This window comes from Coloeus monedula (assembly GCF_965178545.1).
Source record: "Coloeus monedula genome assembly, chromosome: 21".
In the NCBI taxonomy this organism is placed as follows: domain Eukaryota; kingdom Metazoa; phylum Chordata; class Aves; order Passeriformes; family Corvidae; genus Coloeus; species Coloeus monedula.
Genome location: NC_138801.1, coordinates 10,704,812 through 10,718,500, shown reverse-complemented (window position 1 = coordinate 10,718,500; position 13,689 = coordinate 10,704,812). Strand labels below are relative to the sequence as shown.

The 13,689-nt window shown below is 60.4% G+C and overlaps 1 protein-coding gene across 2 annotated transcripts in view; it reads right to left on the bottom strand.

The window, feature by feature from the left end:
• Positions 1–21: 21 nt before the first annotated feature.
• EXD3 (exonuclease 3'-5' domain containing 3) overlaps positions 22–13,689 on the bottom strand; it is a gene marked incomplete at its 3' end in the record, with an annotated part of 212,792 nt that continues 199,124 nt past the window's right edge. For both annotated transcript variants that reach the window (XM_082295346.1, XM_082295347.1), the window contains 2 exons: positions 7,176–7,269; positions 22–338 (listed from right to left, as the gene is read on the bottom strand). In XM_082295346.1, the coding sequence (XP_082151472.1) occupies positions 22–338; positions 7,176–7,269 (411 nt within the window). The remainder of the gene's footprint in view (positions 339–7,175; positions 7,270–13,689) is intronic.

The following is a 13,689-nucleotide window of genomic DNA, read 5'->3' as shown; positions in this document are numbered from 1 at the left end:
CTCAGCTCAGCTCAGCTCAGCTCAGCTCAGCTCATAGACGCTCTGTGTGTCCCCAGAGGCCACAAGAACATCCTGAAACTGGGAGACGACGCGTCCAAAATGGGACCCTTCCCAAAACACCTTCCCACAGCGGGTGCAGCAGAAGAAGTCGGTGAGCTCGGCTCTGTCCAGCACCCCGGGGGGGATGGCAGCGACCTGCAGGACCGTGTCCCCCGCCAACCCCGCGGCTGCCCCGCTCTGCTCCGCCCCCTCCGCCCGCTCGCCGTGCGGGGCGCAGCCAGGCTGGGCTGTGTCACAGGCTGGCACGGTGACACCGCAGCTCTGGCTCCCCGGGCAGCCTGTGGAGAGAGGAGACAGCAGACACACCATCAGTCACTGGTGTGATGAACGGGATCTGTGCTCAGCCAGTCAGCGACCCTCGTGAGGGGCCTGTCACCCCTGCAGGGTCCAGGCTCTGCCCCGCCTTGCAGGGAGGAGCACCCCGTGAGTTTGGCAGAAGGGAGTTGTCACCAGCATCCAGCAGCTGCCTGCCCTAAGCGTGGCACTCCGGGCCGGGGCATCGCTGCCATGGCACACCGAGTGCCCCGACCCGGCAGTTTCGGCACCCGGTGAGGGCACGGCAGGACTCCGGATCCGGGCAGCGGAAGGGCTGAGCTGCCTCCCATCCATCAGGGATCCTGGCAGCCGGGAACAGGCTGCGGTTATTGCTGCGGGATGACTCCGTTTTAGCGGGGTGTGTGTGTGTGTGTGTGTGTGTGTGTGTGTGTCTGTCCTGCCCAGGCACCAATTAAGACAACAAAAGGCATCCTGCTTCCCTCCAGCGGCACTTCTGGGTGTCCATCCCACCCTTTTCAGGATCACAGGGACCCTATCGGGAGCCATCTGGGACCGAGAGGGACACCAGCCCTCCCGGCTGACCCTTCCCTGCATCCCAGCGCCGTCAGGAGCTGGGACATGCTGGGGATTATCGTGGGGGAACGCACGGCTGGGGACAGCCCTGAAATGGCCACCCCATCGTGGCAGAGCCGCCCTGTTGCGGCAGGATCACCCCCCAGCTGGGCAGCAGGGTCTGCCCATCGCATGAGCAGGAAGAGCCACAGCCCGGGGGAAGTGTGGAAGGCCCAGCTCACACCAGCCCCTGGTTCACGAGGGCTCCCCAGACACCCCAAGACCTTCCACACCTCCCCAGGGAAGATGACCAGCCCGAGCTGGCGGGGCATGGTCACCCTCAGTTCCCAGCACACAAACAGCCGTGCTCAGCGTCGTGGCTGTCACTGGAGATGTTTTTTGGGGGGATTTGCAGGCCTCCCTGCTCTGGAGCACCAGACCCTGAGGGGAGTGACATCGACCTTGGGTGAGACTTGTAGATCCGATACAATGGAAATGCCACTGCCAGCACCCAGCACCCATGGCCAACAGCTTTTCCCATCATGGAACCTAAAAATTCTGTGGCCAGAACATGGCACCAGGACATGACAGGACACTGGCATTCTGTGTGTCTGCAGGGATCCTGAGCAATTTGCTCTCTCCCAACATGCTCCCTCTGCTGTCCTGCTGCTGGTGGGCAAAGCCAAAGGCAGACCCCTCCTTCCCTGCACGGGGGGGGTGGGAAACCTCCAGCTCCCCCAAACACCCCAATCCCACCCCCCTGGGCTCGTGGGAAAAAGGCAGGCAGGGAGGGAAAGTTCATCCCTTAAAAGCCTGGGGAGAGAAAGGCCGTGATGGTCACCCCGTAGTTTTGCCTTTGCTTGCACCAGCCCCCTCCTAATTGTGGCTCTTCAAAGGGTTGAAAATGCTACATCACTTCAAAGTGACCATTTCTGAATGGGAGCTTGTAAAACCCCTTCTCCCCCTCCCACCAAATTCTTCCCAGGGCTTTTGAAGATGCCTGCACTCCCCTCACCAACACGGTGAAAGGGCCACCAGGCGCCAGGCACAGGATGCCAGCCGGGCATGCAGGAAAACTGAGTGGGGAAGGGCTGGGTCCCCCTGAAAAACAGGGGTTTCCTGGGGAAAGGGGAGGGTCTGAAGGAGTTTTTTTTTCTCCCCTTTCAGACAGGCAGAGGCCTCCCCAGTAGAGCCACGGCTCCCTTGGGACTGCAGCCCAGTTTGCCTGGATGCTGCACACCCCGGAGTCACACCAGAGATGGAGCAAAAGGCATGTGTAGGGTGCAGGGGGCTGTGGGGAGCCCTTCCAGCGTGCCAGGAGCTTGTCAGATCTGTGGCTTCCAGAGCTCTGCGAGGTTCACACCAAAGGCTGGATTCCCACCGCAGCCCTGCGGAGGAGAAAGGGAAGCGATTCCTTCCCAAATCGATTCGAAACACTTCTTGGGAACTAATAATCGCATTATAAAACATCTTGAAAATAAAAACCCCTTCGCCTCTCACTCACCTCTCCCCCGCTTGGCTGGGTCACCCTGGGGATGACAGAGCCTGGGTGAGGGGCTGAGCCCCGCAGCCCCCAGCCCGCTGGGGCTGAGCACCCCCATGTCAGTGCTGCAGAGCTCCACGGGCAGCAACAATTGTCCCCCAGCACTGTCCCCAACTGGGCAGTGCTCAGCACAAGAGCCATCTCCTCCTGGCCTCGCACGTGCTGCCCACTCACACCGCCAGCCCCTGCCCACCCCTGCTTGCCTGTGGGAATTAATCCCACGGGAACAGCACGAACTGCTGCTGTCCCCACTGTGACACGTCTCACCATCAGCAAATGCTGCCACGTCCAGGGGAGAGGGGGTGCTGCAGGACCCCCATTCTGCTTATTTCTGTGTCAGGTTCTTCCCTGAGCTGAGCAGGACCACGCCAGAGGCCCATCCCACGCCCTGGGCACTGCAGGGCTCTGTGCAGTCCAAGGGACCAACAGTCCCTTCACCTGGGGGGGCATGGCAGCATCTGGGACACTGGGATCACTGGCAGGCCCACATAAACCCTGAACTATTGCCACAGGGAGGCTGTGGGGGCAAAGGGACTTGTCCCAAGGTAGGGACGAGACAGGAGCTGCAGCTCCATGTGCCCCACTGCGAGGTCCTGCTCATGGACACGGGGCTGAGCCCAGTGGGGTGGACACGAGACAGGACAGGGGCTGTCTGCTGTGGGCAGGGGGACGCACATTCCCCCACACAGAGGGGCTCCTAGTGGGGGTCACATTGAAAGGCCACTGTGATGGTGACACTGGTGACCTGTAATCCCTCCAGCCTATTCTGTCAGCTGCAGTGCTGGGTCAGCGTTACTGGGACAGCACTGGGACTTCCATGGCAGGACAGGGGGACACAGCAGGGCTTGGGAAGCTGGGACAGAGCAGGACCTCGGCAAACCTCCTTTGAACCCGTGCCCATTCCCCTTTCGGAGCCCACACAGCCCTGATTTGGCTGGGAACAACCAGTCCCCACTGCGTTAGCCCTGGGCACCCCAGGGTTTCAGTGTCAGCGTGGTAGCCAACAACTTCCCAGGGGAGCCAGGTTCTTCTGCCCAAAATCCTGCCCCACGGGCTCTGCTTCCAGCCCAGATCCCTCTGTGTCAGCCCAGTCCGAGCCAGGGCCTTGGGGCGAGGAGATGGGTGCCTGTCGCGGCTGGCTCAGGCAAGGACCCGGCAGCTCCTGCTGCCTCTGGAGAGGCTGCGGGTCCGCAGCCCCGTGCCAGCGCCGAGCCCCGTGCCAGCCCCGAGCCGTGCCCCCGGCACAGCCAGAGCCATCGCCACGGCCACAGCCAGGGCTGGGGTCTGGGAGAAAGCTCACGGCTTTGTCCAGGCTTTGCACAAGGCTGAACACAGACCTGGGAGCATTCTTGGAGTACAAAGGTGCATGGGAAACCTCGGCCGCGGTGAGAGATCAGCCTGATAAGAGGAGTTACGAGCCTGAGAAACGTGCTGATTGCAGGGCACTGAAGATGCCTGGTTATCTTTTCCTCCTCCATAAGGCAGATAAGGAAAGGACAAAGGACCCGGGATTGTGCAACCTGGGCTGCAGCAGCCTGGCCATGATCTTAAGACGTTCCCAGGGTGGAGGAGGGAGGATGAGCTCAAGCAAGAGGCAGCTCCAGCTGCTCTCATCTCCCCGTGCCGCTGCGAAGAGAGCCCTGCCAGCCCATGCCCTCAGCTGCCCCAGTGTGGTGGCTGCAGAGCAGGGACTGTCCTGCTGCCACCCCAGCTTGGAGCCACCGTCCAGCCTTCCCCACAGCGTGGTCTGTAGCTCTTCCTCCTGCAGCCCTGAGCCGCCTCTCGCGGCTTTTCCCCAGGCTCGGGGGGGAGCCGAGGGCTGAGAAGGGAAAGAAATCCCAAGTCACTGCTCAGGCTGGCAGGCGCAAGGTGGGTGCCCGAGCTGTCCGGGGCCATCCTGCCACCCAGTGCAGGGACACCCCGGCTGCTCCTCCAGCCACCCCTGCGCCCATCCAGGACTTCCCCTGCGCTTGTGTCCCGAGAGGCAGCGCTGGCAGCTCCTCAGGGAGTGTGCCCACCAGCGTGGGAGTGGGGGCTCCACCGTGCCTGATCAACGCCACAGACCCAAGGGCCGCAGGATCCATTGTTTTCATCTTTTGCAGCACATTTGAGATGGTGAGGGGGGATTTTACAATTAAATTCGCCTCCTCTGTTTGGCAACTCCCAACCCGCTGGAATGTGCTACATCCTCGCCTTTCCCAGAGACCAGATTTCATCTGGCAGAGCACCCACCGAGCTCTGGGGCCCCCTGCCAGCTGGTTTTACTGCACTGACTAAGCAAGAGTTCCCCCGGCCAGACGAGAGCCTGTGACGCAGCCCATTCCCCCGGGGCACTCGGGAGCCACAGTCTGTCACTGCCTCCAGCAAGGACTTGCCTGTGGCCCGTGGTGACCCACAGCCCTGCCCCTCTCTCTGCCCCAGCCCCAGCCCCAGTCTGCTCCAGGCACCTGAGCTGCTCAGAGCATCCCACTGGGAAAAAAGCATCACAGGGCAAAGCTGTCTGGGCTTGAAACTATTTGCAGCACTTCTGTCAAAGCCCTCATGCAGGGAAAATGTGGCTGTGTCAAGGAATATGTTCCCTAAAACCTGTGAAAGCCCTAGGTCCAAGCAAGAGTGAGCTATTACAGGATGAATAATTGGCCTTTCGTCACTTGGAAGCCCTGCTGTAAAAATCCAGGAGCCAAACGGAGCAGCACTGGCCATGGCTGGCTGCAGCTGGAGCCCCGGACTTGGGAGTGCCTGAGGCAGATGGAGACTTGTGCTGAGGGGTGATCCTGAAGGATCTGTCCCCATCACCCATCCGCCCCAGCACCCACCCGCTCCTCCCTGGAGAGGTGAGGCCCCCGTGGGAGGAGGCTCCCTCCTTGCCTCGAAGCAGCAGCAACAGTGAAAAGGCATTTTCTTGTCAAGCAGCAGCACCTGGCCATGGTCTGGGCCATGCACAGGGGCATGACAGAGACGACATGGCCTGGGCTGGAGTCACTGGACAGGGACAGTCCTGGTGAGGGGCTGTGGGTGCTGAACACCCCATGCTGTGTGTTGGGCCATGGCAAGGGCAGAGCAGGTCCTCCCACCAACCCCTTCAGCAGGAAAATGTAAAGGAAAGCAGGGATAGGTGAGGTTTTCCTTATGGACCCACTTCTGTGGCTGCCCAGCCTGTCCCACTGCCACCACTGTCCCCACCAAGCGATGGCAGGACATTGTCAGCACACCCGTCCTGTTTCTCTTCCCTGAAACTTGACCCAAAGTGGGACATTTTGGGGACAACCTAGTCAAGCTCACACTAATGCTTGTGATCGCTGCAGCTCCTAGCAAAATCCCAATAGAAATAGAACCCCCAGGATGACCAGAGCCCTGTGTCACAGGGGACCCTACTGGCAAGTCCCCAGAGGTTTTCACTTTGGTGGGTGCCAGTAGGAACCTGCTGTACCCACCTGCCCAGGAATCACAGCTTCTATTTCACGTCTCCACCAACCCTCTGGGGATGCTGTGGCACCTTTGGTCGCTGCACCTGGCTGCTCCAGGGCAGAGGATGTTCCCCACTGGAGGATGCTCCCTGACATGGCCAGCGCAGGGGTCCCACCTGTCCCTCCCCCCAGGGACATGGGGGACGTGACAAGAGCCTGCATGGCCCGATGGGACATGAGGTGCTGCAGGTGGGCTGTAAAGGGTAGATCAAGGTGGTCCCTACAGAGTCTATGTGGAGGAGCCCCAGCGCTGCGTGAGACCCTCCCAGCTCCATCAACCTCATCCCGAAGGGGGGAAGGGGAATCGGCTCTCTCTGAACACAAACCACAGCATTTCTATTTCCCATACTCTGAAACTGGCTGAACTGGCCCGGCTGGTCGCTGGGTACACACGCAGAGAGTGCCCTCACCAGAGAAAGCGCTGCGGAGGATGTCCCGGCCTCTGGGGCAGCACAGCACTCCCAGGCTGCCGGCACCATGGGAAAAGCCGCCCCACCACGTTCCTCATCCCCAGAGCCACACGTGCAGCTCCCAGCAAAGCCACAGCCGGCCAGGAGCGCCCGGCAGCCGCCACTTCCCTCTGCTCCTGCTGTCAGCAGTCGGGGCAGTGATGCACCAAGGGCTGGGGGCAGAGCCCGGGCTGGGCTGGAGCAGCGACGGGGGCACGTTCCCATTCCAGAGTGCCTGTGATGGGTGTCGTTCGCCACCACAATGTGCCTCCTGTGGGAAGGAGTGCGTGTGGGTCATCTCAGGCATCAGGTCAGTGCAGCTCGGAGCACGGCACGGAGGAGCCTTCCCTCCCCCGAGCCCGCTGGAGCCTGGCTGGGCAGGCGGCACTGACTCACTGCCCTGCAGCCTGACCTAATTCAGGAGGCACTGGGCAGGCGAGGAAGGCGCTGGGCAGGCGAGGAAGGCCCTGTGAGCAGCCCCAGCCAGGAGGCATTTCACCACCCCAGCTGAGTTTTCACGTTCAGGCGGATGATGGCCCCAGGCTGTCGCTTGAGCTACTGTTGGCATGCCACCAACCCCCTGGGCCGGGCAATCCCATGCACGACCCCGTGCCTTGCAGGGCAGGACAGGGCAGCCAGGGGAGAGACATAAACCGAACTTGAAAGAGCTCTGTGGGTCTGCACCCCGTGGCAGGGTGGTGGCAGGGCACCCCGATCCCCCTCTGAGAAGCCCCCAGGCCCAGGGGATGGTCCCGCTCTGCCCAGAGCAGTGCCAGGGAAGGGCACAGGAAGGGGATCATGCCCAGCCCTGGGCACCCACCCACTCACCTGCACTGTGCTCCCCTGATGCTCGTCTGCTGCCCTCCACCAGCTGCCTCATCCTCTCCCGTGACACCTTCAGGTACTTGTTGCAGTTGCACACCTGAGAGAAGAGAGCGGGGAGGTCAGTGAGATGGGCACTGCGCTCCCCGGGCACCTCCTGCCTGCCCAGAGCACAAACCCACACTGGGCACCCCTGGCACAGGCTTGACAGCCCCCACCATGTGCCCCACAGCACGGGAAACCAGGGCAAGGCCTGTCCCACCGAGCAGGGATGGGCACAGCCACAAGAACCCCTCCAGAGGTGCTCCCTCTGCTCAGCCACGTCTCCAGCCAGGCTGCGGGCACTGCCCACGTGACTGCCCGGCCAGAAAACACCAGCAACTGAGGCTGCCTTAGAGCATCAAGCAGACACCCAAAGTCTGGGCTGTGGCTTCAAGATTTGTTCTCTCTTGTCTGACAGAGGCTGGGGAGGATGGCTGTGGACCCCAAAACACTCAGGGTTCTCAGCTGGCTGCGCTTGGCTTGGCTCTGCTGCAGCACTGTGAACCTTGAGTTGCACTTTCTACCCCACCTTGTCTGCCAAAATGTACCCAGACAGGTCTCTGAGTGCCTGCATGTGCCGGGTGCTGGACCCCAAGGAGCTCCCCAAGTCCCAGTGCTGAGGAGCACCCAGGGCTGGTCCCCGGGGCCAAGCACAGGGTGCAGCTGGCAGCCAAAGGCACTCGCCCAGAGTGAGTGGCACTAAAGCTCCCCGGGAGCATCGCAGCCGGCTCCCTGACACCTTCCCTCTCCTCTCCCCTCCCTCCTGGGCTGGGAGCTGGTTGCAGGGATGTGCCACAACACCTTTTGTCAGCTGTTTGTTTTTAGGGGCTGTTTTCTGCTGGCAGAGCATTCCCAGCATGCTGCACCCAAGGCAAGGCGGGAGAGAGGTGAGCAACTTCACCAACCAGAACAAGTCAGTTCCCTGCCAGGGGCTTTGCTCCAGAGCCTGTTGAAACCAGGAAGGTTTTTCCAGCTCCCAGCCAGGCCCTGCTGTGGGCTGGCGGCCGCTCTGCTGGTTTGGGGCTGGAGCGGTGCCGGCTTCATGGCACGGGGCAGCGACGGCCCTGCTCCCACACAGCTGCCTGCAGGAGGAACGGGGCAGGGTGATTTGTTTGGAAACGAGCTTGCCACTGTGTCCGGGCTCTGCCTTGCAGCAGGAGGTGATTCCCACTGGCAGCCTCCACAAAACCATCACACACTCCTCATCCTTTGGGCCAGAAAGGACACCTGGGCTCCACTCCCCGCGGCCCCGCTGCTCCAGCCCTGCAGAGCAGCACCACGGACAGATAGAGATGGACAAGGGGTGATCTTGGAAGCACCCAAATGACACACAAGCCACTGCTTCACTTGCTGGGGATGTGCTGGTCCCACTCCCCATGATGGTGAGAATGGGCTGCATGCTGGAGAGGGACACCGAGCCTGGAGGGGTGGGGGATGGCACCTCGGGCGCGGTGACAGCACTGGAGAGCCGGAGGTTTCCAGGAAGCTCCCAAACCAGCTGTCCATCAAACTGCCGGCCAGGAGGATGCAGCAGGGCCCAAGGGCACCCTCCTCCCTTTCCCTCCCTGCTGGCACGGACATGCAGGGGCTCCTCTGCCCTCTGTCACACATCAAATCCCCAGGATGCCCAGCCCTGGCAGCTTGGAGCCCACCAGGTTCTGGAGCAGCACTGCCAGCACACCAGGCACGGGTTCCTTGTCCCGTTTGGGTGCACAGGGTGACCTTACATGAATTTCTCTGCTTCTCTAAAATTCATGACCGTTGTGAACCAGGGGCAGTTCACTCCTTGGGCAGGGATGCCCAGCAGCCCAGGAGTATCCTGGCATTCCCCGCTCTCTGGGGCTGCCAGGTGCTGCCAAAGAGGCTCCATGCCCCACGCCACCCCCCAGCCTCTGGGCCTTCACCACCTGCAGCTTCCCAAAAACAGAGGACGAGCTCAGGAGCCAGATAAGCCACTTAGCAGCAGCGCCAATTAGCTGTAATAAAAAATTGCAATTAATTTTTTTAATGCCTTGCCAAAATGAGCCAAGGGAGATGAAGTGAGCGGAGAAGGCTGCCACCTCCACAGGTGGGGCTGCTCAGCTGCTTTGCAGGGACCAGTGGTGGCCTCAGGCTTGATGCTTGGCTCCTGCCCAGGGACAGGGCTCCCCACAGCCTTCTGTGCCTCCTTATTACTACCTGGGGATGTGGAGCAGTTTTTTGTGTGGACCTTTTGTTTATAGGTAGAGAAGTGGGGAACCTCTCTGCTGGAGAAGAGATGGCTGTTCCTTCTCAAGAAAGTTTGGTTTCTACAGATCCGTCATGGCAGGATTAGTTGTGGCCCCCAAAAATCTTCATGAGGTGAATTAGCAGGAGATGGTGGCACCTTGGAACACTGCCTAGGGGGCAACTGCTGCAAGCAGCGGCCATGGCCTGACAGAGAAGGGTTTGGCCTCTCTGCAACATCTTGGGGTCCCCCAGCCCCTGTGCCAGGCTCAGGGTGGGGGTGGCAGCTTCTGCCCACGCCCCAGTCCTGCCCTGGGGATGATGTGCTGGCTGAGTGGGCTCTACTCATGCTGTCCTGCCTGGCCACAGGGGTGAGGAAAGGGCTGAGTCCAGCTTGGGAGCAGGGGACTGGGGAGCTGCAGCCCCCACAGGCTTCTGAGTGCCTCCCAGTCTGCTGGCACCGGGGCCGCTGTGGCACAGCAAGGTGCCTGATGTCCCTGCACTGGTCGGGTGCCCAACACCCCTGAAGCAGTGGGATGCCCCATGTCCCCGAGGCCGTGGGTCGCAGGGCAGCAGCGGGCACACCTCGGAGGAGGAGCAGCCCTGCCTTTCTCACGCTGGGGCAGCCCGTGCCAGCACATGCTTAGTCACTGGTAAATCCCAGCCGAGATCTGCTCTGCCCTCTGTGAAATGGATCTTGGCTGCACCCCCGCTGAAGCAATCCCGGCGCTCGGGAGCCCTGGCGGGCGCGCTTTCCCACGGCAGCCCGGCCCCCGGCTCCCCGTGTGAATCAGCGCGGCCGGGCCCAGCCGGGTGCCCCGCGCCGTGAGCGCTCGGCTGCAGCGGAACTCAGGCTCCCTGGGCCGGGGGACACGGCTGTGACACCTGCCCTGCCTCCCCGGGCTCCGCTGCCACGTCCATGGCAAGGACGAGGAGCAGGTGCGGCGCGTCTCAGATGAAGCCGCAGTCCCCACTGCAGTCCCTCACTGCTGTCGCCTCTCCCCGTGCCTGTCTGTGCATCCTGGCACTGTAACCCCCACACCCGTGTGCTCCTGCCCCAGGACCTCAGACCAGCATCCGTGGGGACACTGCAGCTCTGTGCTGTCACCACCAAGGGTGTGACAACGGGGATTAGGAGGAGTGATGTCACTGGACTGGGACTGTGGTGATGCCACTGGCGCGGATCTGTGGTCGCTGAGCCCAGCGAGTTGCTTGCCCCCAGCCCCAGCAGCCTGAGCCCGCCTCACTGAGGCTCTCCCTGCCTGTGCCACCGAGGAGGACGAGGCAGGTGAAAGGTCCTTTTGCAATGCTGGCAGCCCAGCCGGCGCCTTGTTTTTGTTTAGGATGATCCCTGCCTCTCCCAGCCCTCCCGGGTCGGGATTTCAGCAGCGGTGACGCAGGTACCTCCCAGGACTCGAGGGACGGGATGCTTGAGCCTGGAGCTCCAGGGCCATCTCAGCATCCCATCCTCTTTCTGTGCCTCCACCCATGGAGTTGAGAGGCTGAAAGAAAACCCAAGTTCAGCAGAGAACAGGAGCCAAACCTTCGGTGACTCCAAAAAGGCTGCAGGAGCCAGTGTGAGCTTGGCTAAAGCTGGTGGCACGAGCTCAGGTGGACATAGGCTGGTGCCCAAAACACGTGGGGGATGAGCAGTTCAGACAGCACTGGAGTCAGTTTTGCTCCTTCCTTTGATATCTCTAAAAGCTGCATCTCCAAAGTGCATTGAGTCACCTCGGTGATGCTGACCTCTGCCCAGAGGAGCCACCCCTGAAACGGCCTCTGGGCCTCAGGGCTCCTTCCACCTGCTCTGCTGACACAGGTCACAGGTCAATGTCGCTGTCACCGAGGGATCTCCTTGGCAAGGCTTTTTCCAGTGAGACACAGCTCTCTGCCTGGAGAGCTCCTGGCTTGGGAAATCCTCAGTGTATCAGACCTGCTGTGAAGGACAACAGTGCCCGGTGTGAACTCTTTGGGGCAATTCAGGGCAGCTCATGTCAGGACAATTCCTTGGGCGTCTTCTGCTTGCTGTATCACAGGACTGCTCAACAGCCACCTGCAGTGATACCTCCTTTCCTACTCACCGCCTACCCTCTCCTCTTTCTCCCTCTCTCCAAGATGGATATCACCTGGTGAAAGGGCCACTCCTCCGGATGGAGGTTTCAACTCTCACTTTGGTTGTGAAAGCACAGCCCTTGAGTATCCAAGAGTTTCTTTCAGGGATTTATTGAGACTTGAAACCTCCCCAGCTTGCAGGATGCCCGGGCTCAGCACAGGCTGCCCTCTATTGCCTCCAAGCCCAGGGGTTACGGATCTGCCTCCGCACACCTCCTGCCTACAGCCCAAAGCAGAGTGCCCAGAAAGGTGGGAGATGGTGGGAAGGGCAGTGAAGGAGAACCAGGTAACAGCCCAGCAGATAAGAAGCAGAGGTCAGGAGCTGACCGTGCTCATCTGCCCACGTGTCTATTTTCTCACATTTTTCCCAAGTGACTTCAGCTGCACCCACAGCTTTGACCTTCAGACACTCTCCTCTTCCTCCAGCAATGCTCTGCCCTGCAGCGCCTTCAAGGTCCTTGCACAAAGAGCAGAAACTCAGCAATTCAGCCCACTGGAGATCTCCACACCCTGTGGGTGCAAAGGCCACCTCTGGGTACAGTGCTGGGGACAGCCATCTCTCCAAGGGGATTTTCAGAGAGCAGCTGGCTGGGCTGTTTCCCTTCCCCTTTATGCCAAGAGCTTTCCTCGCTGATCTGATCACCAGTCCCTGGGAATCATAAAGGGGAATCATAAAGAATCATTGCTGCTCCTGCTCTGTTGCAATGGTCCCGTGTCTGTCTTTGGGTACCAGCAAACCCCCCAGCAGCAGAGAGATGCTGGATGTGTCAGCCTGGTTCTTCAGGGACCAAAGGCTCTCGGTGCCCACAACAGCCCTGAGTGGCCACAGCACCAGGGCAGCCCTGCCTGCCAGGGCTGGGAGTTGGGCTGTGATGCTCCCACATGGAAATGCAGCCTGGGCATCCTGCACCCAACCTGCCTGCACACCCAGCAGCAGCAGGGGTTTTATGGCCATCTGAGCTCGGTGACATGCTGCCAGTGGAAACACAGGGCTGCCAGTGGGATCCTGGCACCAGGGCCCCTTTGGTTCAAAAAGAGGGAAGGGCTCTGTTTATTGAATCATTAACATCACTTCCCTCACTGCCAGCCAGGTACTCTGAGAGGTCTCTTAGGCAAGTGCTGACCTAGCCCAACCCTGCTAAGCTGGTAAGATGACATGGATCCCATGCCAGCCTGGTACTGCGTTCCCACTGCTTTCTCTGCTCCCGCTTTGCTATTAGTCATCCGTTTCTGGAAGGTTTCTCATGCATAATAAAGTGTTTCAACACTTGCATAAGCCAATTCTTCTCATCAGGAGTGACCTGCTGCATTTCCCAACACTTTCCCTAGGCAGTCCTTCCGACAGCCACGAAATATGGAGTTAAAACATGAAGTTTTCTATCCCCCTCGAGGCAAAAGGTGTGGGAAATCGAACAGATAAGAATGCCTTTAATTAGTATCATTTGCATAAGCTCTGGGAAAGGCTCACCTGACAGCTACAAGGGCCTTACTTGTCTGGGAGCATCAGCCACGGCTCAAACGGGCAGATTAGCGGAGCTCCTCTGACTGGGGAGATAGTGGGAGTCGGGGTGACAGAGTTCCATGGGTACCCCAGCTCCTGATGGCTCCTCCTTGGGACACCCCAGCTCCCACCACTTCCTTGTTGGTGCAGCCCAGCTGCTGCTGGCTCCCTTTCAGGTCACCCCAGCTCCCACTGGCTTCTTGTCAGGGCTGCTTCTTCTGCATTTTCACCTCCCAGTTTGCAGCTGCTCTGAGCAAAGATGTAACTTGTGGGCTGGGGTGAAGGGCAGGGATGGGAAGAGAGGGGAGGAAGCACAGGCACATCCCTGGATGAGGCGTGGAGGCTGTGGGAATGGGCTCGGCGTGCAGCAGGGACGGGAGCAGGCCCTGTGATCTTTGCTCTTTTCTCCCCCGCTGCACTCGCGCTCCCTCGAGCAGACGCTGCCGTCCCCAACCACAAACCCCATCCCGCTGCCGTCGCTGCCGGGGGTAGCCCGTGACAACGAAAGCCCTTTTCAGCACCTCAAGGCCTTTGCAGTGATGAGAATCTCACCCGACACTACACCTAAACCCACATGCAAAGCTGAATTTCCCAGAGGAAAAAAATTATGCTCAACCCGCCTCCCACCGCACACATCCCCCCTCGGGTCCCTCCAGCTGC